The 27,570-nt window shown below is 35.9% G+C and overlaps 1 protein-coding gene across 5 annotated transcripts in view; it reads right to left on the reverse strand.

Annotated features, from left to right (window-relative positions):
* Nucleotides 1-27,570, reverse strand: part of P3h2 (prolyl 3-hydroxylase 2) — a 165,258-nt gene that overhangs the window by 19,881 nt on the left and 117,807 nt on the right. For all 5 annotated transcript variants that reach the window (XR_007347958.1, XM_048804071.1, XM_015499994.2 and 2 more), the window contains exons 2-8: nucleotides 20,081-20,233; nucleotides 18,229-18,418; nucleotides 13,189-13,320; nucleotides 10,901-11,043; nucleotides 10,479-10,568; nucleotides 8,701-8,741; nucleotides 7,500-7,594 (exon numbers count right to left, since the gene is read on the reverse strand). Coding sequence is in view for 4 of the 5 variants with exons in the window: in XM_048804071.1 (XP_048660028.1) it covers nucleotides 7,500-7,594; nucleotides 8,701-8,741; nucleotides 10,479-10,568; nucleotides 10,901-11,043; nucleotides 13,189-13,320; nucleotides 18,229-18,418; nucleotides 20,081-20,233 (844 nt within the window). In the remaining variant the exon portion in view is untranslated. The remainder of the gene's footprint in view (nucleotides 1-7,499; nucleotides 7,595-8,700; nucleotides 8,742-10,478; nucleotides 10,569-10,900; nucleotides 11,044-13,188; nucleotides 13,321-18,228; nucleotides 18,419-20,080; nucleotides 20,234-27,570) is intronic.

Below are 27,570 nucleotides of genomic sequence, written 5' to 3' on the forward strand. Positions count from 1 at the left end.
TATATATATATATATATATACATATATCTCCTTAAAACACTCCTGATAAGTATAAGGACCTGACAAGCTGATAAATACCTGAGTAAGGGCAGTTCATTCTGGAGGATGTGAGGGTGTGGAGGTACATCTCCCCTGTCCTCCCCGAGTCTAGCAAAATAATTCCTCCCTCCTTTGTCTCTCCCTCCTCCCTTCCTCTCTTCACTCCCTCTCTCCCTTCTTTCCCTCCCATGGCAGAGAGATTCTCAGGTAGCCCTTAATGATCACTGCCTCCTGCCTTTCAGACCCTGGTGTAATTTTTTCCCACAAGTGTGGGTGGGTCTGACACCTGCTTCTCTAACCAGCCCCACGACCACATGGGGCTAAATCACACGTGCGGAGATATCAAAATTGGTGTGTGTTTCATTTCTATAAAACAGATTACTCAACCTGGGGAGTAGCACTACTTTTTTATTAGTCTAGTTAGAAAAAAATGGGGGGCTTTATCACAGAACATGATTAATAGAGCATTAAAAGAATGAGATAGTGTTTCTCAATCTTGAGTAATGTATGGTTATCTGTTACAGCCAGTGGTCCCTAAGGAGCTCCAGTGTGAACAAATTATTTTACTGTGGTTTTTTTCTACCATCTTTGTAATTATAAAACTATGTATACTGTATTTATTTTTATTATTTCATACAAGTATAATACCAAAAATTACTTACAAGATTAAATAAAAGCAAGATCATAAAGCCATCTAAATTCAAATTAACAACCCTAATAAAATGGTCAATGTTATTTCACTGAAGATAAAACAACAGATTTCACATGCATATTCTTCTAAATATTCTGGACCAGGCTCTTCTGAACCAGCATTTCTTACAACACTGTGGTGTATAATGGCATGTTCTTTCCACCACAACTTTTCTCTATAGAATCTACTTTAAAATCTTATAGTATGTGATGAATTTTGGCCTTCATCTGGCCTTAATATATTATTTAGAAGCTTATCCCCTTCATTTATTCTTAGTCCTCAATCACTGATGTATGAACAACTGGGCCAACATGACCTTAACTGAGAAGGGAAACCTCAGGCAACACCTAGCTACAAGGTGGTCATCAGATGACCTACTCATTTCATCCCTTAATTTTTAAAATTGTCACCAAAATTTATAAATATAGAATTTCTTGGATTCTAAAAACATATTCACCAGCCCCCAGTTTCAGTATCACACATTTTGGATGAACAGAAAAATATGTTTTTCTACAATATTTTTGTGCTGACAAGTTTTTGGCCAAGTATTGTGTTAAGTAAAATTGAAAAGGATTTCCTGGAACTTTTACTGTGTGAATAAGTCCTATGGATCTCCTAAGTAGTGATGTGATATGCAGAAGATTTTAGCCTTAATGAACATAATTCCTCCCTCCTTTGCCTGTCCCTTCTCCCTTCCTCTCTTCATTCCCTCTCTCCCTTCTTTCCCTCCCATGGCAGAGAGATTCTCAGATAGCCATTAATGATCACTGCCTCCTGCCTTTCAGACCCTGGTGTAATTTATTTCCCACAAGTGTGGGTGGGCCTGGCACCTGCTTCTCCAACCAGGAGAATATGACCAAGGTGATGGAATGTCACATCTTCCTTACATTATATAAGACTGCAACTTGGATCTTCAGCAGACTCAGTCCATTGCCTTCCCATGCTTTGATGTGATGCAGCAGGTGGCTGCTTTGGAGCTCACGTGGCAAGGAACTGAGGACCTCCTTCAGCTGGCATCCAATAGGAACTGAAGAACTACAGGCAACAACCTGCTAGGAACCGAATTCTGCCATCTGATTTGGAAGAAGATACTTCCCAGTCAAGTCTGGGAAGAAATCCTAGCCTTGACCACCAATATGTGACAGACTGAAGTTGATTCAGCCACACTGACCCCACACCCCTGACCCATAGCAACTGTGAGATAACAGAGCTGCTGTTAACTGCTCTATTTGGGCCTTTTTTTTTTTTTAATAGCAACAAAACAAAACAAAGCATTAGCCTCCCAAAGACCCTCTTAACACAGAATACAATTTTGGTATGCTGCTCTAATCCATGTAGCTGGATTATTTGGAAAAGTGAACTGTTTGTTCACTCTAATGCAGAAATATGAAATGAAGGGCCTGGGGTTGTAGCTCAGTGGCAGAGCACTTGCCTAGCATGTGTGAGGCACTGGGTTTGATCCTCAGAATCACTTAAAAATAAATAAAATAAAATTATTGTGTCCATCTTCAACTAAAAACAGAATTTAAAAAGAAATATGAAATGAAATGTTCCTTCAACAAGAAAGAGAAGGTATCTGTAGATTAACTGCAAAGACCTTGCTACTATAAAATTCAAATAGAAATGGAAAAAATGGAAGACACATGGGAAATTTAATGAAGTAGGTTAGATTATATTTTGTCAAGTTTTGAGCTTTTATTTCTTTGAACACTATTAGCATATTTTTGAAGTATGATTTTTTTAAAGTTACTGAACTAAAATATTTGGAAAAAATGCCTATCATTCAAGCTCTGTATTTGTTGTTATCATCATCATCATCATCATCATCACCACGATTGATCTAGTTAACTGTGCCTGGAATATTTTGTAAAGTTCATACTGGGGCATCTTAATAAAGATTATGACATGATGGGGACTATTTCAAAGGAATGCTAGAGAGATATTAACATCCCCCAATTGGATGATAAGTAACACACACAGATTGTGTAAACAATAAGTGCAACATTGAGTCTTAAATATCTAGATCCTAAAAGATTCAGGGAGAATTTGTAATACAAACCTGCCTTTAATGTAGCTAATAAAGCTATCATGAAGCATAGAGTTTTATACAGAAATTTCCCACATATACACTTCATAAAACACTAGTTTCCCACTCACTAGCTAAAAGAAAAAAAACCAAATCTTGCCGTTCATAAGGCAGGTTAACCAGCCTGCAGATGACTAGTAGCACACCAGACAGAGGATAACATTAAAATTAAAATTAAAACATCGTCCAATAGGTTGTGGTTCCTGTGGCCTGACTTGATGGTTTCAGCCAGCTCCTAACCACAGCTCCAGGATATTTAGTTAAATAACTTAATTCTTCTCTCATTCATAAAGTATGTGCCTGGCTCTGATTCTCTGCTTGCAACAAAGAGATTATCTAGGAAAGTACTCCTTTGTGTTCACTCTGTGGCTCACAGTAAGAAAAATCATTTTCCATAAATATCACAATGTCACACAAGGTATTGATGGGGTACATAAGTTAATGAGCCCTTATATGAGTACAGCCCTTTACAGTTTACAAAAGACTTTCACACCTCAAAAATGATACCACACTTCCTTCACGGATCAGGATAAAGGGGCTCAGGAGTTTGACTCTAGTTTTCCATTAGCACACAGCACATTAGAATAAGATATCAGCAAAAACTAAGCCTTCTGATTCCAAGTTCAAAGTCATTTCATTTCTACCATATTCCCAATGACTATTGCAAAGCTGGTGGTTATAAGCAGAATGAACAAGGGGAAAAACGTCCTTAGTAAGTTACCTTGCATGTTCTATGGACAGAATGTGGCCCCTGGTGATTCCCATTTAATGCTTAGGAGACGTCCACTAGGAATACAACTAGATACAAGTGAGAAGCCCGAGGAAATAATGATATCTTTGTGGAAGATGAGAAAAGTTGAAATATAATTTGTGGCACTTGCATATTTTCTTGCCTCCTTAACATCTTCTTCCAGCCTAAGTGTTTTCTGTTTTTTAGCTAGAACAACTCATAGATCTCAGGGAATCTCTCACATTTACCAGCTTAATATGAAGAACTTTATGAAGGAGACAAATGAAAAGTGAGGTACAGAGGTGAAGAGAACCAGGGAGTGGGAGGGAGAAAACAGAGCTTCCTTGCCCTCTTGGGGGAATTGCCTCCCAGCATCTCCACCCGTTCATTACCAGGAAGCACATTTGCCTCTGTCTTCCACTGCTCTTAATGTACATCATATTTAGATGCTTGATCACTGAACAGAAGTTGCAGTATAATAAGAAATGTATGTGTTCTTATTGTCCGTAGTTCCTAGTTCACAACTTCTAACACCCATTTGATTTACTAATGATAGAAGAGTCTTTGTTACTTGTAAGCTTTTCTGCAGGGGAGAAGGATGAGCATTGAACCCAAGGATGCTTAACTATTGAGCACCATCCCCAGTCCTTTTTGGTGTTAATTTTGAGACAGGGTTTAAGTCTCTTAGGGCTTCACTAAGTTGCTGAGGCTGGCCTCTAACGTGTGATCTCCTGCTTAACCTTCCAAGTCACTGGGATTACAGTTGTGCACCATCAAGCCTGGCTGTAATAAAGCCTTTTTTGACTACACCTGAGTCTATGCTTATGAAGTCACTTCAGGTGTAGTCCCTGGATGGACTAAAGATGGGACTAGTCATCAGAAAGACCAAGTGATGAGGAGGGTAGAACTTGCAGTCTCAATGTGGACCTCTGGGAAGGGAGCTGAAGGGCTGGAAATTCAGCTCCCTAAAAGTTCTCTTACAACAAGGGGTAATGAGCTTCTTGGTAATGAACGTGTGGAGATGCTGGGAGGCAATTCCCCCAAGAGGGCAAGGAAGCTCTGTATTTTTCCACTCCCTAGTTTTAATCACTTCTGCATCTCACTGTTCATTCGTCTCCTTTATAAAGTTCTTCATATTAAACTGGTAAATGTGAGGGATTCCCTGAGATCCATGAATTGTTCTAGCTAATTAATCAACCTCAAAGAGGGGGTCATAAGCCACATATGTAGCTGGTCAGTAGGAAACTCAGAAGTATAAGTGACAACCGGCTATTACCATTGGTGTTTGAAGTGGGGCAATCTTGTGGGGCTAAGCCCTCAACCTGTGGGACCTGACACTCTCCAGGTGGAGAACATCAGAATTGAATTGAATTTGAGAACATCAAGTTGGTATGTATCCCTTAGAGAACTGCTTGGGGTGCAGGGAGAAAATCCCACGTATCTGGTCACAAACATGTTTGTATTGGGTATGAGAACAGAGTAGGAATTTTATTTTTTTTTCCTTTCAGACCTGTAGGTTCTCAAAGAATATCCTAAGATCCATTCTCCAATTCAACCAAAAACAAATAAAAAACAAACGAAACAAAACAAACAAACAAAAAGAGATGGTAGACTTTGGTAACCCAATCAATCAATCATCACATGTAGTCAGTCCTATGTTCCACTTTTCCCATTAAGCTTCCTAGTCAGTAGTTACGTTACTGAACATCAGATTCCCTCCTGGTAGCAAAGTTTTTTTTTGGTCTTGTTTTGTTTTTAAAAAAAAGCTTTGAACTTTGGCAACTGCTCTTGAGTTTCCTAAACATTTACAGCAAAGTGCGGGCCTATTGGCATGTACTTCCTAGGTGATTTCTCAGCTTAAAAGGCAACATGAACTCTGACTGACCGTGAAGCTTTCTGGCAATTGTAAAACAGCTTGGGGTTTGTGGCTACAAACTGAGGTCTAGGTCACAGATGAGCATATTATCCTGTTTACTGCTTCAAACTGACTTGGAAGCTAAGGAAGAAAAGGACTAGGAATTGTAAGAGTATAGAGAGCTAGACATTTTTAAATCAGCTAGAGGAATGTGCTGAAAAGCTCTCGTGGGGAAAGAAATACAGTTCTCAATGCAGGTTTTTGAAAGCCTCTTCTTATCTTCAACTGTAGTTGGCCCTCCATATGTATGGTCCTGCAGCTATGGATTCACCACCTTAGATTGAAAATAGTTGGAAAAAAAGACTGTACTGGATATGTACAGCTTTTATTCTGTCATAACACAGTATGACACCAATTTACATAGCATTTACTTGTATTAGGTATGGCAAGCAATTTACACATATAATTTAAAGTATAAAGGAAGCTGAACATAGGTTATATTCAAATAGTAAGACATTATATAAAAGGGATTGAGAATAATTGGATTCTGGTGTCCTTGGTGGTGGGGGAGGAGTCCTAAAACCAATTCCAGGTGGTCACCCAGGGATAACTGTATTTAATCAAAAGTTATGCTTTTCCATAGTGGGGGGTGGGGTAGGGAAGAATGAAAGCACTTTGGATTGTGCAGAGGGGAGTGAGGGGAGAGATGGGGTGGTGGGGATGGTAGAATGAAACAGACATTATTACCCTATATACATGTATGATTACACTACTGGTGTGACTCAGCATCGTGTACAGCCAGAGGAATGAGAAGTTACGCTCCATTTGTGTAAATGTGTCAAAATGCATTCTACTGTCATGTATAACTAATTAGAACAAATTTTTTAAAAATCAAAGGGAGATCATGGGAAGAGAAGAATGAGAATGGGGGAAGGGAGAAGGAGAAGAAAAGGGGAAGTGCTTGGGAATAATACTGGCCAAATCATATTGTTACAGTGTGTGCATGTATAAATAGATAACAATAAATCCTACCATTATGTACAACCATAATGCACCAATAAAAATATGTGAAAACAAAAACAAAAAAACAAAAAAAAGGTTATGCTTTGGAATACACATTGCTATGTTGCATGCAGAAAGTTAAGAAGAAAAACTGGGAATTGGATTCCAAAGTCTGGGTTCAGATGCCTGCCCAACATGTTATGAGCTGTGAGACTTTGGAGAAGTTACCAAACCCCTTCACATGAGAGACTGCTACTATTAAAATGAATTGTGTGTAAATTTGCTTGAAATATTATAAAACACAGAAATGAAAAATTGATAAGAATGAGTACTTCTATTAGTACTATATTACTCATAGTTTTTTATTATTATAACAATATTTGGCTCTATTTAAAAACTACTTTTGGCAACTCTCTAGTTGTGATTCCACTAATTTTAATCTTACATGACTAGACATATAATATTCTACTCTCCCATCTCTGTACCTTTGCTCTATTTGTTTTGTAGACTAGAATGGCTCTCTCCACACCCTGTCAATTCAATCTGAAGTCTGTTTTTGAGCTGGGGATGTACAGCTCAAGGTAGAGTGCTTGCCTAGCAGGCCAAAGGCTCTGGGTTGGATTCCCAGCCTGGCAAGAAATTTAAAAAATAAATAAACTGTACTTTCTCTCAAAGCACTTCTCAGCTCTGTCTTCAAGTTTTTTAGATGAACTAACTATATCCCATATGACCTTTCCCACATTATCTAGCATTCATTAGCTGACTATATATGACAGAGCTAAGTTCTGTGGCCTCACTAAGCCTCAGGTATTCAACTCAGGAAGGAGATGAACACACTGTCCCTGCCTAACTCACAGGATTATTGTAGGGGGAAAAAAACAATGGGCAAGTGAATTTGAAGCACATTTTTAATAATATACAAATCTGAGTCATTCTTGTTTTTAAGCATTGCTTTCAGGCTTTTATGAACTCTAGTAATTTAGTCCTAAACTTAATTTTCCAGAGAAAGTGGATTCTGCATTAATCTAGATAAGAATGGTTCACACATTACCCTCTTCCTCCCCTCCTTTAAAAGTGAAAGCCAATGGGAACTTACCTTCTCTTAGATCTCGATCTATCTTGGGCGATGACTTTTTCCCCATTGATAATCCATGAACTTCTGCCCCCTCTACATTCACTCCTGAAGGGACCCTGTCCATTCAAAAAAAGTTGCAATGAAATTTTCCACCGAGTAAAGATGTTCAAAAGAAAAGATAGTATACTGAAGAATTCTATGGTTCTTATTACATATTTCTGTTTTACATAAGTCCACTTGTCTTTTAAAATCAAACTTTACATGTCCCTGCCTCTATGAGGTTCTTCTCTATTTCTTCAATGAATATGTTCCACTTCACTCCTGTGAATCTTTTTTGCAAGCTTCATTACAATTAAATGTATCTATAACTTAACCTCCTTCAGATGACAGCATAGTTCCAATGGAGCAAGAAAAAGTTATCATATGAATCTTTTTAATGCTCAGAATATTGTGCCTTGAACATGGACTGCATCACTGAATGATTGAATTGGAATAAATTATATTCTAATGTTCTAGTTCTGTATTATTCTGAGAAAGAAGACTTATGTTTGTGTCATACTTTGCAAACACACAAATGAGAGTTAGCTGCCTTTATAACACATAGGAACTGGAGAAATCCAAATTGCACATAATATTCTTAGATTTCTTGCAATAATCTTACACCAATTAAGAGCTGAGTCCTTAAAATCAAGTGAAAGACCTCAAGATTCTGAGTAAGACCTGGGTCTGCCAATCCCTTGAAACTCTAAGTTTAATGTGCCTTCCCTTCACATAGCCTGTTCCCCAGTTTGAAAGTGAACAGATTGGACCATGTAATCTCAAATGGGTAACTTAAAATACATCAAGAATTTAAGTTATTCAAACATGCAATAAGAAAATTTCATTTTCTTTTCTATTAATAAATAAAAAATATCATTAACTTTTACCTGATTTGGAATCACAGAATGTCAGCACTCAAATTGCTGGATTCAATTTTTTTTATTTTTTTTTAAGGAAAAGTCATGAGACCCAGTGAGAAAGATATTTACTTACAGTCATACATACAAAGGTATGACCTTCCATACTGGAAAAGCTGGAACCAGGATACAGAGCTCTTAATTTGTAGCTTTTAAAACTCTTAATTATCTTTTTAATAAGTGCTAAGTTCCTTATATTATATTTTGACTATAAGTGTTCCTTCTCATTAAAAAGAAATAGTTCATACTTTGAATGAAAGACTTACCTATTCTCATCCTGTCGTCCTCCATAACTGATCCAATAATTCTGTTTTAAATTAAGCAAAAAACTGTATTTGTTACTAAAATATCATTTGAAAAATAAAATTTAAAACATATTTAAAATATTCAAAAGACCTAAATTATCAAGAAACTTATACTTTACATAAAATACAACTTATTTTTATTTAAAAAATTAATAAAAAGGCAGGCTAATGTTGATGAAATTTTGGTAAAATGAAACCCAAATGGATTTAAAAATAGTATGGAATTAGCTCATTTTCTGTCCCAGAAAATGACTTTGAATTTGGTGTCAGAAAGAAGTTTGCAATATTGTTCAGTCTAACTATTCTATATTGTAAGAATAAAACAAATAGATGAAAGAAGTCAAACTTGACAAAATATCTGTGCAAGACTATAAAGGGAGTAAATGCAGTTTTCTGGTGTCTCTTGAGCTAACACAAATTTGAAAAATAATAAATGGGAATGAATGTATTTGAAGCATTACAATAAAAATATTACCTTAAATTAACCTAACTTTAAAAGCATACCAATAAAAATATTTCAAACCAATAAAAACTAAAAAAATGCTGCAAATAAAATATACTACAAATAATAATTGATAGGCATATAATTTCATAAGCATATATAAAGAATATATTAGTGACCAATAGTGAACAAAGTCCATGTCCAGGTAATTCAAAGGCAAGTAATAATACTGAAAAGGGTTATTCTTGCTGTTCATTGAAAATATACAAGTTAAAATGACAATGATGTACTATTTTCTACATAATACATGAATAATACAGGTGATTTCAAAATATTATTTCTTGGTACTGAGAAGTTTATAGTAAACCAATACTTTAACTGGGAGCAGTAAAGGTATCAGAAAATTCTTTTAGAAAAGTAATTTCATTTTGAGCACTTTACAACCTCATGGTTTGATGGCAAAGTAATTGTGCTCCTAGAAATCTATTCTATGGTTATAGTTTAATAGAGACACAAATGCTTAACATTAAGTATGTGAGAAACAATTCAAATATCCAGAAGCATGACAAGGGTTTATTACTTATTTTCCACCAGTTATATATATAACTTTAAAAGCTATAGAAATTGCTTATGATATTTTCTCAAATAGAAATCAGAACACAGACTATCTACACCATAGCTTTAGCTCTGCAAATGGTGTGTATTTGCATGAACAATTTAGAAGATAGCTTGGGAAATGAAGAAAGATAGCATAAAGAGTTGGCCCAATGCTGTTGTTTCTGAAGCCTTTTTAATGTTTACATTAAACTCAGGGATACTCAACCACTAAACCACATCCCCAGACCTGTTTCGTATTTTAGTTAGAGACAGGGTCTCTCTGAGTTGCTTAGCGCCTTGCTAAATTGCTAAGACTGGATTTGAACTACTGATCCTCCTGCCTCCGCCTCCTTAGCAGCTGGAATTATAGGAATGTGCCACTGTGCCTGGCTGCATTGAAATTTTTCAAAAAAAATAAATCAATCCTGAGGCAAATGAATCATGTACAAAATACTTCTTTCCAATATTTGCTTTTGACTTTGGTCCTGGGTGCTATGGAAATAGGTCAGTCTTTTAAAGTTCATCACATATACTGAGTATAGATTCCACTCCTACCCCAATATTAACTCAAGGAGGGCACTATTAGATCCTCATCAAGTGAGGATGGGGAACAAAAAATACTAAATTCTTATTATTTGTGAATAAGAATTCCACCGACAAGTTCTTTAATAGACATTTCCTTTTTTCACTTTGCCCTTACTGGTTCAGTGTATGAAAATCCCAGTCCCTCTGCAGCTGATTTTATCAGTTCAGATTCAAGTTTATGTCGTTTCACAAACATAATTAAGTCCTAGAGGGAAAAAAAAGAAAGAAAATTTATATTTAAATAACAGCTAAGAGCTATGATAAATGTTTGAGTGAATACTTTTCGTTACGCAATGACAAATGAACTAACAGAAATATTCAGAGTCTGGGGGGGAAGGGGGAAGTCCCCATGCCAACAGTTTTTCAAGTTAGCATGTATGAGAAAAATGTGCTTCTGGCATGAATGAAGCCTGAAAGAATTAAGTTCTAGGACCTTTCCTAAATCGTTCAGTATCTTTAAGAGCAGTGGTACATTTATCAACTCTCCCCAGAGCACATGGCAGAATAAAGAGCTTTTTCTCAGATCATTGGTCTCACCTCTCTAGCCTCAATGGATTCTGGGTCAATGCTGTCATCTAATAGACTCTCATAGTAATCCACATTGTCTTGGACATCCTCATCATCTGGGTGGAATAGGAGGTAGGCCTTGGCACACTCCAAGGCCTTCACATACTCACCAACTGAAAGGTCAAGGACATGTAGCATTAGAGTTAGCCTAAGTCTTCCCAGAGGATTTAAAAAGAAACTTCAACTTTCCAATCAAAGTCAACATCAATCATCAATAAGAGAGAAGACAAATTGAGCAGAGTAGGCAGAAATACAGATAAAGGAAAGACATGGATTCACATACTCAAAAGGGATTATGTTTAGTCTGATTGGGTGCTAGACATTTTGCATAGATTATCAAAAGTTTCTACACAAAGTTGCTCATTAATAACTTATTTAATACAAACAGCAGAATTGGAGAAATTAATTCTTATTTCTGTACTGAGTTTGGGTTAAGTATGATCTTCTACCACAGTGATGTACTATTTTATTCATAATGTATGAGAAATATAAGTAATTTCAAAATGCTGTAACATTTGGGGTAAAGTGCTGCTTCCACAGAAAGACTCACAGAACCCCAGATGTTCTGGAGGACTTCTCTCCAACCCCTCACCACATAACATCAGCTTCAACAGTGGCCAAGTATGAAAAGCAACAATTAAGAATGTTTCAACTACAAACTCTTCATTATAGAAACATTTACCTATTATAGAAGAAATATTTAGAAATATTTAACCATCACAAACAAAATTTTGAAATGCTGTACATCATGTTTTTAGGTCACAACACTTCAATATCTTTTAAAAGAAATCATATACACACATATTTTCAGAGATTGCTTTGATTTTTTAGTAAGAATGATAACATTAAGCAATTCTCTCAACTCCTTTGCAGTCACTGCTAATGACTTGAGCACATGATTTATTATCTGCCATCAGTGCCAGGACAATGAGTAATGTTTTGCTTTTGGAAAGTGAGAGGCTTTGCCAAAGTAGCTTAAAAATGTTGATTTTCCAAAGTAGCGTTAAAATATTGGCTTGAGTCTTTTTCTTCTTATTTTAGAAGGGAAATACTTTCTTTACTAGTGACTTCTCTAAAAGGCACAAATACTGGTGACAGTGAGAAGAGCAACTAGGAATTATGACATGTCACTAAGAGAAGTGACTTCAAGACAATCACTTCCCTACAAAATGAAGATGCTAGACAATGTGGCACCAAAGACCAATTTCAGCAATCTCAATTCTATTAACTGCTCTAAAGCACAATAAAGGATGCTCAATATCTCTTTCTCAATAAAATAAAGGGAAAGTAAAACTATATTGAGATTTCATTTTTCACTTAATGGCCTGGGGAACATCTAAAAATTGATAATATATTCTGATGATGAGCAATGGAAAATGCACTCCATCTGGAGGAAAATTTGGCAACATCTGTCATAACTACAACCAATAAATCATTTAACCCATCAATTGAATTTCCAGACATGATCTTACAGATAGATACCTGTGGTCAGATGTGCAATGACATACATAAAATGCTCTTCACTTGAAAGTACATGCATTAGCAACAGATCACTACCAACACAAATGCCCATTAATAAGCTGACACTAAAATAAATTAGTTCAATGACATGTAGATATGAATAAAAATGTATGAGAAAGATCTCCACATACTGATACATTTATGCTAAACCCTAAAAACTTGCAAATATTTAGCCGTTTGGCTAACAAAATGGTGATTTCATAGTCTAACCTGCTAAAAAAATCTGACATGCATTAAGTGAAGAAACAGTGGGGGAATAGTATAAATAATATGTTGTCTTCTGTGTAAAAGTAAGAAGAAGGAGAAACATTTTCTGTGAGTGTACATTAATTTTTACATACAAAATTTGGAAGTATAGATAAGAAACAAGGTTGATGGTCATGAAACTGGGTGGTGGAGACATGGAGGAGAAGGAGGATTTATAATATTTGGGTCTGCAAGTTATGGGAATGTATTACTATTAAAATTAAGCTCCAAGAATTAAGTTTAAAAATCATATAGTGTCAGCCTAGGTATAATTTTCAGGAAATTATCACAGTATTAGATTCTGTACTGTGCCTATTTTATGGTGTCACCTTCTGCTCTTCTTGTCCCAAGCAGTGATATGAGATGAGGGAAAATTGTATAAATTCCATACTTTGGTGATAAAGAAAGCAGAGGATTAAACCATGAAAATGTAGTGTCTGCAATGATGAAAAGCGACCCCCCAAAGTCCTCACAGATAATCCATGCTTTACCTCGGTAGTAGGCAAACTGTAGGTAGTCATAATGCAGAGGAAGGAAGTTCTCAATGGGCGAGAGGCGGCCAGGGCGGGTGGCAAGCTCCCTCACACACTCATGCTGGCAAACCAGCACCTGCATGTAGTGATCTGGAAGACAAGAACCAAAGGTATGTCCTGTTGTCTGCTGATAGCCAGGTGTTGTTACAGCTGCAGTTCCACGGGGGCATTCCTTACCTCCCACACTGCCAGAGAAAAGTGCCTATCATCAGCACTTTGTGATGGTTGAAGCTTCTCACCAAGACAGTGACTTGCCCTGGTCTCTTCACCATTACTCAACAGTGGTAGGTTCCAAACCCTCTGGCTCATGGCCTTTTTGTATGTTGTACCCTTCCTTTCCCATGTATCCCTTTCTTTATCCCCTTTGAATGTGACAGCCATTTCACCCCATCCACATCCAGCTGCATGTAGACTTTATTATTTAACAACTCTGACACTTCTCTTTGGATGTCCTAAGCATCCTGGAATGAGGGTTGTAAGTTCAAATTCTAGTGATATGAAGGAACTGTTCAGAGAATGAGGCCACTGTGTCGATTTAGAGTTTAAGCAGAGAAATGAAACAAAAAAGCCCCCCTTCCCTGAGCAGAGTAGGCAGAAATACAGATAAAGGAAATGTTTTCAAGCCAAATTTGCCTAAGGAGGAAATAAAAAATAAAATAAATAATAAAAATATTATTTATTATTCTTGACATCTATTGATGAAGACTCTATCCAGTTATAAATTAGCCCATCACCTGGACATTGTATATTCTTTACCAGGAACTGGTTAAGTAGGGGAAAGGTTGAAAGCTAAAGAATTCAGGTAAACATTTTTCCTCTTTCTCCTTCCTCCCTCTTCTATGGCTCGAATTCTTCCCTCTTGCCCAGAATTTGATTTTGACAATGAAGACAGAGGCAGTCTTTTCCAGAAAGAATAGTCCGTTCATGTTGGGCTGAGCAGGTTGCCTTGAGGAGGATGATAGAATCTATTTGACTATGGTTGTCCAACTTAATTTACCCAAACTGCCTTCTTTCAACAGGTTTTCTGTTTAGTCAGAGCTCAGCTTAGCTGGATGATCTTGCAGAGGGATCTCAGAACACAATAGGAAGGAAACATGCATTTTCTGGTATGGGGGAAACGGTGCCAGGTTCACACGAGCTGGCTAACTCACTCCTAGGGGCACAGTTAGAATCCCTGAAGTCTACTGGCCCCAGCTGGGCCATGTGAGAGGAAGAGTGAGTTCCATTTATTTGATTAGCTAGTTAGAAATAAACAGCTAGCTATTTTATTTCTCAAAGGAACAACAACAAATAACCTTCAGCTGTCTTCTACTTAACCGCTTACATTCCTCTTTACCTTCTAATATACATTTTCCCTATTCCAAATGACAAGCAAAATAAAACGATGGAAAACACATGCACCATGAAATGATTTTCTGAATTAAAATATTTTTCAAAGCTGGATATAAACAGCAACAAAAGGGACAAAATGATATCCTTCAGGGTTATTCATCAATAACTGCATTCAGCAGCCATTTGTATTTTTCTCCAACTTTTAATGTCTCTTCTAACTCTAAAATACAAACATTATGGCTTTCTAATATAGTCTGTATTTTAAATGCTAGTTTTACTCCTAATTTAGGACACTTTTGAACCAGACAACAATTTACATAGTGAGAGTTGTCATATTTCTTTTTATGAGTTGTATTCCTTGCCTGTGTTCTGCTTGAATGTCATTGTGCAATTAATATGTTTTTAATAAGCATGCGATCCAAGACACTTGTGTGGGAATACTTTAAAAATGTTCCTTCTCATAGTAAACTGGATATGCTTCAAATTCCCAAGAAGATTTACCATATTTCTGAAATTGACAATATTTGGTTTGACTCTTTTTTATTGCTTTTCTTTATTGGAAGTTGTGGTGGTGGCAGAGGTAGTTGTATTAAAAACCTGAGTTAAAAGACCTGTATTCTTTTCCAGTAAACCATGTGCTGTGGTAATGACCTTGAGCAAATCACCAAATGCTGATCTATGGGAAATAGTCAGTTTCCTAAACCAGATCTCGGATGTTTGCCAACACTTTTCCTTGGGCATTCACAGAGGCAGGTTTAGAGCTGAATGTGGGGGTGGAGACTGAGCACATATTTCCACAATATCACAACATAGCAAACTATAATAAAAGAAAAGCCTGCCTATTTCCCCCCTCCAAAAAAAAATAAGTACAGAGAAATACTTGAAATTAAAATGTAAAACACGCAAAAAACTGACATTGAATTGAGCAATGCTCACAATACTGCAGGCAAATGGATCTCGCAGAAGCCCAGGGAAACAAAACTTTGGGGAACAAATCCTCAATAATTCATGGGTTTATTGATTTTAGGTGAACTGAGCTGATTTTGAGTAATAGGGAAAAATTAAATGTAATTTTGAGTCTACTAAATATATGGATTCTAGTCTATATTTTGGTAGCTATGCCCTAATTGTCCCTTTAAAATCCTTAACAATTTATGACCTACATTCTCACAAACATGGAAGATTGTTAACCAGTTAGTCTGCAATATTGTTAGTTATCTGTCATTCTAATTCATTCATTCATCCACCTATTCATTTAGCCAATATTTACTAAGTACCTACTGTCTGCCAGTCATTATGCTTAGGTACTGAGGACTGAGCACTGAAATAGAACTTATTAGACAAATGACACAGGAAAACAACATTCTGAAGGTCTTTAAGTAAAAATAAACATGATATACCCAAGGAATTAAAGGTGCAGTAAGCATCAATCAAAGAGAAGTTGGGGAACTGGTGGATGAGAACATATATATGAAAGTCCTCGAAGGTTTGGCTTTTATTCCAAGTGGAATATAAACCATTGGTGGTAGTGATGGTGAGGTTTAAGTAGGTCTGTGAGTACAGAATTTTGTGTCTCTAAAACACAAAATTATCTGTCTCTGTTTAGTGTCAAACCTGAACTATACACTAGAAGCAGTAAGGAGGCAGTCACGATAGTTTAGTTAAAATATATAGGGGGTTAGCAAAAGGGATGCAGAGAGCCAGAAAATCCTAAGTGCTACTGGGAGGTAGTGTCTATTGAAGTTTTGTAACAAATCAGATAGATGAAAGGAGGAGTTGAGAACGATGTGGGCCTGAAAGATAACTTCCTGGGACTTGGCTTCAGTTACTGGTTAGGTGCTTTCTTAGAGAACACTAGAAGTTGGAGAAAACAAACTGATTTCAATAATTTGCATTTCTATGAAACTGAACACTGTTTTCATATATGTGTAACTTGGAACACAATACAGACTCAACAAATGTTTGTCAAACAGCTGTTGAATAAATTACTTTTTTCATTTTTCAGTTATCTAGACTTTGACAATATGCTCTCTAGATTCAGAAAAGCCTGGATTTGATATCCAGCATCATTTTATTTGCGTTGCTTAATCTTACTGAGGGATAAATTCCTCATTTAAAAAAGGGAGAGGAGTCTCTTCAATGAGGTGATAAAGTGACTGCCACAAAGATGCAGATAATTGTGAAAATGCTGATGGGCAGCCCTTTTGTAGTCCAGCCTAGTGACACCACCAAAAATGTCAAAGCCAAAAGCCAAGCCCTAAGAGCATCCCACTTGACCAGCAGCATCTGATGCCTGCAGACTGAGGGAGGATGGCTGTACTCTCTGGGACTTCACACCCAGCATCCACCCTGCACCTGCTGCTTTGCCTACACAGTAGCAGCACCCACCATTCCCTGCATCAGCTTGCCTAGAAACCAATGCAACAAGACAGCTGCTGTAGGTGTCATGCTCCTTTGAACCCCACACTGTCAATTCCTACAAAAAAAAAAAAAAAGGCCACAGCAGCATACTCCACTCCACGAAGCAGCCAAATAAGGCCCTTCCATGGGCTTCTCCTTCCCCAAGCCCCATGGCCCTGGGGCCTCAATAAATTCCCTTTTCATTTGACTGAAGCAGTACAAACAAACAAACACAACATGGACATGGTGAGGGGGGTAAATAACTACATAGTATCTGCCTACAGAATTGTAAAGAACTTTGTGTTATAATTGCTACGTTAAGTGTTAGCTTCTCTCTCTGCTAATAAATTACCACTAGTAATAATACTAGTGATGATAACTTATATGCTCTCTTTAAATATAGCCTTTAAATATGAAGGATATTAACTCCATCTATAAAACATTTTGCAATATTTTCCAGTTGTCTTTTGTAGATCAACTAATTTATTGTATAAGTTCATATTGATGGGTCTTAGGTAAAAAGTCTTTTTCTTGATTTATCTTGTCTTTTGTCATGCTTAGAAGAGTTTTTCCTCTCCCAACATAACACAAATCTCTTACATCTATTCTAACAATTTTGCTTTTTATAATTATATTGTTAATACAAATAAAATTTATTTTCATGCATGGTATACAGCAGGGAACTAACTCTCCTGGCCCGCAAATGCTTAATTAGCTAATATCAGCAGTTGCTGTATATTGACCATTACCTACTATTTTAAATACCATTCTCATATATAGTAAACTATTCTTTTAAGTAATTGAAAAATACTATACCAAAGTGTTTATTACTACATTGTTTATAAAAATTAAACCCTGTAATAATTTTAATATTCATCAGTAAGATTGGTCAAATAAGTTATGACAACACAACATAATGGAATATTACCTAGTCATTAAATACAATCAGGTGAATATTATGTACTTACATTAGAAGAAGTCCACAATTAATTGTTAAGCACAAATAAAACAAAAATATGTTGAAAGGCAGTACTTATACTATTTCCCTGTTTCTATAAAAATGCAATAATAATTATAGACACATAAATATCTGCAAATCAACTGGAAAATGTTAACTGCACAAATAATCAAGGGGAGATAGGATGGGATTGACATATGAGAGTCATTTTTTAGAATATGTACTTCTAAATTGATGCAATTCTTTTACAAAATGCATGTAGTATTTTTGTAATGACAAAATAAATAAAAAGAAAAAATAAGCTTTACCTGCAATAGTTTCATAAAGACCCCCTTTATGCCCTAAGTACTCATACTCTTCAAATCTCTGAGGCCCTTCGCATAAAGTTCTGCACTCCACATCTTCACTGAAATATTCTCGTAAAGCTCGTTCAAAGTACTTGATAGCCACTTCAAAATCATCAGCCTCATAGTGTTTAACGCCTGCACTGTAGCTCTCCTGCAAATACACAGAAAAAACATATTTTCAAAGAGCAGCATGCAAGCAGCCTCAGGATCATGTAGGAAGGTGGGGTGTGGAGCTCACATGTGCTGCAGAGAGATAAAACAGTATTACACCTGGAGCCCAGACTGTAACCTCCCTGGATTCGAATAATAGTAAATGAGAGAGGACTGAATGAGCAAGTAGGCTGCTCTGGTACTAGTAATTTCATTCTTCTCCTGAGCACACATTAAGATTATAATTTCTAGTCCCTTTGCCGTGGGTAGGGGCATAGAACAAGTGCAGGACAGCAGATGTGGATGGAAATAACACCCACTTGCAGGCCTTGCCCAATTGAAGAACAACAACAAAAAGTAGTCTTCCATCTAAAATCTTTCTCTCTCATCCTTCACTGCAATGATTTTAGAGGCCCTTGAGAATGGTCATGACAAAAAATGGGGGGAAAAAGTCCTTCTAACATGGGATTTCAAATAACATTTCATAAAAAAAGAATTGTGTGGCTCTTTAAAACCCCAATTTGTTTTTTTTTTTTTGCAATTGCCACTATTTAATTCCACAACATTTTCATCTATCCTAAAGAAACCTCATATTCATTAATTGTCACAATCTTTTCACCTTCCTCTCAGCTCTTTCTAACCACTGATTTACTTTCTGCTTATATGGAATGGCCTATTCTCAACAATTCATAAAAAAATGGAATCATACAATATATAGCCTTTTGCATCTGGTTCTTTTGATGTAGCACAGTATTTCCAAAGTTTATCCATATTATAGCAAAAGCAAGTACTCATTCCTTTTTAAGTCTGAGTGTGTTCCACTGTGTGGATATAGCATATTTTGTTTGCCCATTTATCAATTAATAAACATCTGGGCTGCTTTTACATTTCAACAATTACATACAATGCTGCTATTTGTTAATTAATCAATTTATGTATTAATTTTTGGTGTTGAACCCAGGGGTACTTTATCATTGAACACTTGAATCAAAGTGTGAAATATGATATGTCAAGAACTATATAATGTTTTGAACAACCAACAATAAAAATTTGAAAAAATAAAATAAAATAAAAAAATAAAAGGGCTGAGGATGTACTTAAAACCCCAATTTGAAAAGTACAGGTACCATGGGCAAACCTGTGACCCAAGAACCCGGGAGTCATGATGTGACCTGCTCCTGTGACAAAGCTCCTAAGTATGAAGTGTGTTGGAAGCAGGGCATAGTGGTATGTGCCTGTAGTCTCAGCTACTCAGGACACTGAGGCAGAAGGATTATTTGGACCCGGGAGTTCAAGAGCAGCCTGAGAAATGAAAGTAAACCATGTCTCAAAAAAAAAAAAAAAAATAGTGTTGGAGAGGAGCTGAGGGTTACAGATACTTGTATGATGTTCTGGGTTTCCCAATACACTGATTCGCTAAGTTAATTTTTATTTCCCTCAATTTTTAATATTTTTAAAATTTAATTAAAAACTTAAATATTTTCTTGATTTTTTTTGGTCTGTGATAATTATAATATTTCATCTGAGGACTCTGAAAATAAAAACACGACTGGAAATTGAGACTCAAATTGAGATATCCATTCACATGAATCTGGTTTGGGTCAAATGAAACTCAGGAGCACACAGCTCTGTGGGGCATGAGGCAGGTGTCCTTAGAACTCACAAGGTGAGGTTTGGCTTCTCGGTCTATCAGCTGGAACTCTTCCACACCAGCCATCATTCTGTAATTCTCAATGTTCTGTTGCATTTCCATGTGCTCGGGATTGGCCATGAAGAAAGTGTGAGCAGCTTCCACTGCTTTTTGCAACTGGTTAAGCTGTAGAGGGAAAGGAAGGAACAAATGAAGGCAAACGTGTCTAAGCTGGGCTCACAGAAATAAAAACATTAATTCAAGGTCTTGTAGAGTGAAAGTGGTAAGGCCTGGATTCCAGTTCATAGTCATTACTTACACATATTTTTTCTACTATACTATATCTAACATCCATACTTAAATGTCAGGAAGTTGATAGTGTTCCCAAAATAATATGTGGATATTTTGACATTGGTGAAAATGAATACATATGCTTTGTTCCACATTAATCTCCTTCCTCGATTTTCTTAGCCACCTATGTTTTCAGGAAACAAAACCTATGTGATTATGTTAGCTTTATAATTAATTAAATAGAAAAAAAGCTCCCCAGGGCTGTATATTCATTTTCAATATTTTTGTCTTATACTTTCTCCTCTTTGATTTTGCCCATTTTTCCCATGAATCCTGAAACTCAGAGGACAAATACTCTTTACATTTTCCAAAGGATGGAAGTAGGAAACCTATCCTTCCGTCAAATATGTCCTCGGGTTTCAGACAGCGATGAATTAAAAGTGAAGGAGTAAACTACTCCAGTATGTAAGAGACCCTGAACTTACCACTCTGATTCTCACTAATACAAAAGGAAGGACTTTTAATAATCACCACACAGACATTGTCTTCCTCCTAAACCACTTAGACCCACTCTCCATGGACAAAGCAAGAACTCATTTTTAACACAAAAGAATTAAATTTATCAATTTAAGACATTTTGACCTGTGCTTTGGTCATAGAGATTGTCTACAGAAAGATCCATTTATTTCATATCAGAAAAATAAATATTCTCATTAGCAGTCTTTTTCATAGTGAAATCCAAAAGATATTTTGGGTTTGTTTTAAAGTATGAAGAAATGAAAACTCATTATTATTGAAGAACAAAATATAAAATTATAGGACATCATATAATATTCAATAGGTCTTCTTTTGGAAAAGTAGCTACTCAAAGACTTAAAAATAGAAACGACAGTGGGTTCACAAGCCCCTAGTCACTGCAGGCCGGTGATATATAAAGAATTGACTCTCCCAGAAAAAAAAAAAAAAACTGCTTAATTTTACAGTGTCCTATCCTTATTACAGTGTCGTATTCTTAGTTAATGACCTTCCTCCTATTAAATCTTTCCTCAAAGTACCTTTTTTCCATTATTTTTCCCTATGACCTAAATTTTGTGCAGCCAGAATTGTTTTGGTTTTCAAAACCTCTAATTTTGGATGTTTCTTTTTATCTGTTTTATTTTTCTCAATTTCTCACACACTAATCAGATAAATAGGAATTCTATGGGCATCTACATAGTGACAGTTATACAAGTACAGAGGGAAAACAGTGGGTTTTAAATTGTAGGTAGGTTCACTTTTATTGGCCAAGTAAACCTGGAAAAGGTCTTTTAAACATCTGCACTTCAGTTCTCCCTTAAGAAAAATACACTCACAAAAAACTGCATATCACTATCTACCACATAGCATTTTGGAAGGATTTAACTGTGTAATATATATTAATGTGATTTAAAAAAAAACACTCAAAATAAATGAACCAATGTTAGCATATAGTTTATAAAATGATCTATCAGTTTTCAAGATGTGAATCTGTTCCCTTGAATGAATATAACCCATCACTCTCATGAAGGACTATAATCTATAATTCCTGTGAACATACCACTTATGAGAATATAATAGGCACCTTTTAGTGAAAATTATCTCAAATTAATAGCCAAACCATAAGTATTGTGTAAAACCCATTAGTACTGACATGTTCTGATTGCATAGCACGAGGCCTTAAAGTTGATAGAACACAAACAAATAGTTGTGATGCTCATTTTCCTTTTTATTTCTTGGCTCAGGCTGTTGCATGGATTTAGAGAAGCTTTGCTCCTGTGTGACTTCTTATTAAAATGTAACACATCCCATAAGGCCAAGCTTGAATCCTGCTTTCCTTAAGAGTTGCTTTCCCAAACCTATAGCTCTGGTGAAACACCAGATATCATCTTATCCCTATTCCTCTATGAGTACTTAACATATTCTGCCTTATATTTTATCTCAGTATATTTGCATCTCCAAGTAGAACTTTCTGTGAATAGGGATGATATAAATTATTTATTTTTATTTCCCACCTAATTTACATATAAATAATATCTATGATATGTCTACGAGAAAAATGTAAAGCAAATCTTTAACATATAGATTGAGAGGTATGTTACATGTCAGTGTGTCTCATAAACTATACAGTACTAAGAGGACATAACGCTGAAAGTTTCCAATAATAGTTATCACAGGTGAATATGTTTCAGTAACTCTTGAGAATGGTCAGCTAATGTTTGAAAAACCACATTGCCTATTTGCTTATTTGGTGCAGTAATATATATGAATGTATTTTCACTCTGTGTTAAACATAATGCCATCTTCCTCATACAAATATAAAGAAGATTCCATAACTTCACACTGAACCATAAAATTTCTTCATGAACTGGCCTTGGCTTTTAAATTATTGTAAAGCAGTTCATGAAACTAAAACTGTCTGCCAGAGTCCATAAAAAAAAAAAAAGATCATTGTTTCAACTGGAAAGTTGATAAACTTGTACTCTGTCATAGAAATAAAATTCACATACTGGGTTTCATTGGAAAAGTCCACAGAACCATGTGCACAGTACATATAATGTTGTATTAACGGATGGAGATTACTACCGACCTCATAAGTACTAGATTTTGACTAAAGAGGAAACTACCAACTACTCCGCCAATGCAAATCAAAAGCAAATGGCATCTGAAGGCTTCAAACCGGATTTCTTTAAGGTATCCTTAAAACCAACCACAGAAGAGGGTAGCTCTAATATGAGGGTAACTCTATGCATTAGAAAAAAGAAATTTTGAAATAAAGAAGAATTGAGGAAAGGGGAATGATTCAACAAGAAGATGGTATTGAACTTAAAAGGTGAGCCACTGGCCTCTGAGATGTGAGAAAGAAGCCCTGGATCATTTTAACCCAAGCTAAGAGGAATGCAGGCAAACATTTTCTCCTGCCAGCCCAGAAGCACAACCCTACGTGGCAATCATGCTGCCTGGAAAAAGAAATGAACACTGACTAAATCAACACCCTGCTGATGTTCGGAAGTTGCAATGTCATGAGCTGATGAGTGAATGAGGCTCTTCTGACACGCAAGTCATTTTCCATAGCCAGCAATAAAGGAGATATTTCAAAAGCACACACCAATGATTGAAAAATCTCCAGTAGCTATCCATGGACCACAGAGAGATTCCAGACACTGCATCAGAACATTCAAGAACTCTAGCATTTGGCTCCAGTCTTTTTAGCATAACTTTGTCCTATCCATCATTAAGAAAACTTTTCCCAGATGAGTTGAACATACCAAAAGTTTTGCAACTTCCCATCACACTACTCAAGAAAACCCATGTGAGTCCAGTACTCCAGTTGTACCCAAATTCTTCACTTCATTCATTCACTTATTCAGCAAGCATTTATTTTGCATTAACTCTGTGCTAGACACTATGTTAGCCAAGGAGAACACATATGTGGCCAAGGCAAAGGACCTGCTTTCTGGATGTTAATATTTTCACTGAAGGAGACAAATCTCTAGTGAGTAATTTTTAGTGAAAGCAGTTTGAGTAAGTGCTAAGTAGGTATAAATGAACATAGTTGTGAGCCTGGCAGGATTGGGATGGAAGGAGGAACTCTCAGATCCATTATCAAGGAAGATCTCTCTGCAATGACCTAAAAGTGGAGAATCCAGTCATGAGCTTAGCAGAAGAAAGATCATTTCAGGCAAAAGAAAGTCAAGGGAAAGGGCCCTCAAGTGGAAAAAGCCCTGGCATATTTTAAAAGCTGAGCAGTGACTAAGAAGGGAGATTTGAGAAACGGGAGGACAGGTCACTTTTAGTCTATGCTCAAGAGTTCCATGTCAAACTAAGTGCAAGAGGAAGCTATTAAAGAAATTTAAGGAGAGATGTTAAGCACATTTTAAAATGGCAATCAAAATTGTTATGTGGAAAACAGATTTTGTAGCGAGCAGGAGGGCTCTGCAATAATTCAGATCAGAGTTCATTCTTATACTTTGCAAAATAAAAATAGGGCCGCATAGGTCAGTTGCCTCCTCTTTTTCTTCCTCTCCCCTCCATGCTTTCCATTCCTTTCTTTTCCTATTTTGCCCATTCTTGCTGTGGCGATGTTTCTCAACACAGAAGGCACACACATCACAAAAGAAAAAAAATTAAATGTCCAAACATAGTAGGAAAAATATAAAAGTTCCTTTGCTTCTGAATTTGGGCGAATATGAAGCTCAAAAGTTTTGAAAATGAAATTGAGAACAGCTTGTGAGATATGTACAAAAAAGGAAAAAGCCAAGTTCTAAAGCACATTAAAACACACAAGAAACACTGTGCACTTCAGGAACAATACTTTTTCTCTTCTGAAAACTTTTTGAACAGTGGGAGTAAAACACGGAGTCCAAAATAAGTTATTTCCATTCTATTACTCAGATATCAATGTATTCAATAAAGAAACAGATTTTTTTTTCCTCTATATTCACCTCCCTAACTTTGGAGATTTATCCAATATCGTGCATCACCTTTTGATAAGGTACTATATTTTTGCTTTGGACTTTGTTTCACAATATAGCAACTTAGGAGACTCTTAGCCCCATGTGAGGTTGCTCATCAGGTTTCAAGATGTAAGTAGACACCAAAGACATTAGGTTTCTAAATCACAGAATATTCAAGTTCTAGCTAGTATCATTAACACACCAGTTAGAGGGGGGAAAAAAATGGCAAGAGGTGAAACCTAAAAATTCCTGGCCTGAAAATGTAAGTCTTTGTTTTATGGAGCTATTAGATATATACTGTGACACAGGACACTTTTGTAGATATTTCATCACTTGCTAAAATCTCCAAATTTACTTCAAAATTTTGTGAACCCTAGTTAATTTTTCCTCCCAAAGTCAAATACATAAATATAAATATGTTTTAAATTGAACAAAAAATTTTAAAAATATTCTTTTAAAAAAAAGTAGTATTTCAAAACAAAATTTGGAAGCAGTTTGACCTCCTGGATTAAACTAAATCTTGTAAATTATATCTTTCAAACTTAAAGACCTGGCTGTGTAGTAAGAATTCAATCTTATTTAAAGAAATTCCTAAACTCTAAATATAAGGAAATCATATTTTTAGACAATCAAAAAATTGCCACATTAAACATGACTTTTCATTTTATTTCCTAATTAGCAATGCCATTCTTTATGATAATATACCTTGTAAAAAGACCCATGTATGAATTACTTTTATCATTCAGAAGCAAAAAATAATAATAATAATAGCTTGTTTCTCCTGAGAGATTTATAATATTAAGTTTAGTATATGTTGGAAAGTCCATAATATATTATATTGCCCTTTTGCCCTGACTTCTTGGAAGCTCAGAATTAAATTTTATTTCATTTATAGTAACTATATTACATAGAATTTTTTAGTATATCTGGCATACTTCTCTTTTTCTTTCAGGTTTTCTTTGTATTTCCATTTCAAAAATCTTAATATAAAAATAATTGCTGCAGCAAGGCAACTCAAAGACCTTTTGAACACAAAAAAGGTAAAATTTATTAAAAAGATATATCCCCAGAGAAAGGGAAATTTCTAGTAACTGTATTTCTTTCTTATATCTCAGTCAGTATAGAACATTGGAAATTTCTAGCTTTGAAGAATCCAGTCATTCTTAAGTGTCCATGCCAGTGTAGAAAATGAACTTATCTTTGCATTCATGGAATGTTAGTCTAAAATGTAGTCATGGTTATAAGTAAATATTTATAGATTTCAAAATGATACTTTGTCAGGATTAAAGGGGAAATGAGATTTCTAAGGAGTAACAGTTCCTCTGTGGAATAGGTTGGAAAGGAAGAACATGTCTTTTGAAAGCACTTTCTTTTGCCAAACTGCTTATATGGTTTTCTTCAATTACTTACGGCCCTGAGTCTGATTAATAGACTCCTGCTCTTTTTTAAACACTCTAGTGAAGTTTAAATCCCATGTTTACATTTTAATGATAAACACTGATGCCGAAAAGCCACTGCAGAAAGAGGTTACCCTGTTAGCTCACTGGAACAACACACTCCATATGCTCAATTTTCTAGGTTTCTTATCTAAATAAAGCTCATCTTTCTGGTGGGAGAAAAAACACTAAATGAAGAAGCAGAACTTTTCAACATGCTATTTCAGATTAGATACTATTTAAAACAAAAGGGCTTGATGTTAAAAAAAAAAAAAAAACCTCAAAATATTAGCCAAAAATAAATGTGAGCTTAATTGGATAAAATCCCTCCAGCCATCTGTGAATTGTCTGACTTCCTGACAAGAGAGCAGTCAGAAGGCAGTGGTTGCTGGGCCAGGAGGAGTGAGCACTATCTTAGTGTTGGAATGTGGACCAGTTGTGTCTGCCTTGGATCAAATTAAACCAGTCTGCGTGGAATACTGGTGAGTGGCTGTTGTTTTTGGTTCTCAGCACTAGGACAGGGTGCCTGGAGAACCCAGCCACATCTGAACCTCCACACTGTTTGTAGTCTCCCTTGAGATGTCAGAGGGTGACTAATGGAGTATGGGCCAAGACCTCTTTGACATTTGCTTCCTGCTACTGTTTCTGGAAATATTAACTTTAATCCTCTCTGAATATTTCTTGTGAAGGTCTATGCCACTCATTTTATAATCCAGTTTTGCCAATGTCTCATGATTTTTGTAGTACTCATCTCTTGAATGTGTAAAGAATCTTACTCAGGTCAGATTTTGAAAAACACATAAAACTCCAGTATTTCTCTATAAAAGCTCAGCACTACACTCCTCTCATGGGCAATCATCATATTAGTGAGCATAACCTAGTTTTTGAAGTTGCTAATAATAAGATTTATCTTTACATAGTTTACAAACTGCTTTACAATACTAATAATAAAAATAAAAGCAATAAAAATGGTCATTTATTGACTTTCTACCTAATAGAATGTGAAATTCTTCAAAATGATAGTAGATGAGCCTTTAACTATGCCTCCAGAAGTAGTTGGTTATTATGTATGGGAGCACATGCTGATACAAACAGTGTTTTAAAACACCATGTAGAAAACTGCTGGACATAGTTGCTCTTTATAAACTTCATAGTTTAAATACAAAAGTTTTTGTGTATACTTTTCACTCATGTTTTGCTTTTGCCTGGTTTTTCATTATTATAAATGGAGATGAATGCTATCTTCCCTAGTGACCTGTTAACAGTTCTAGCTGACCCCCACTTCACTGGTGCCAGAAGCCAGTTCCCTAAGTGCTCACTCTAA

Source organism: Marmota marmota, unplaced genomic scaffold (assembly GCF_001458135.2).
Source record: "Marmota marmota marmota unplaced genomic scaffold, marMar, whole genome shotgun sequence".
NCBI lineage: Eukaryota > Metazoa > Chordata > Mammalia > Rodentia > Sciuridae > Marmota > Marmota marmota.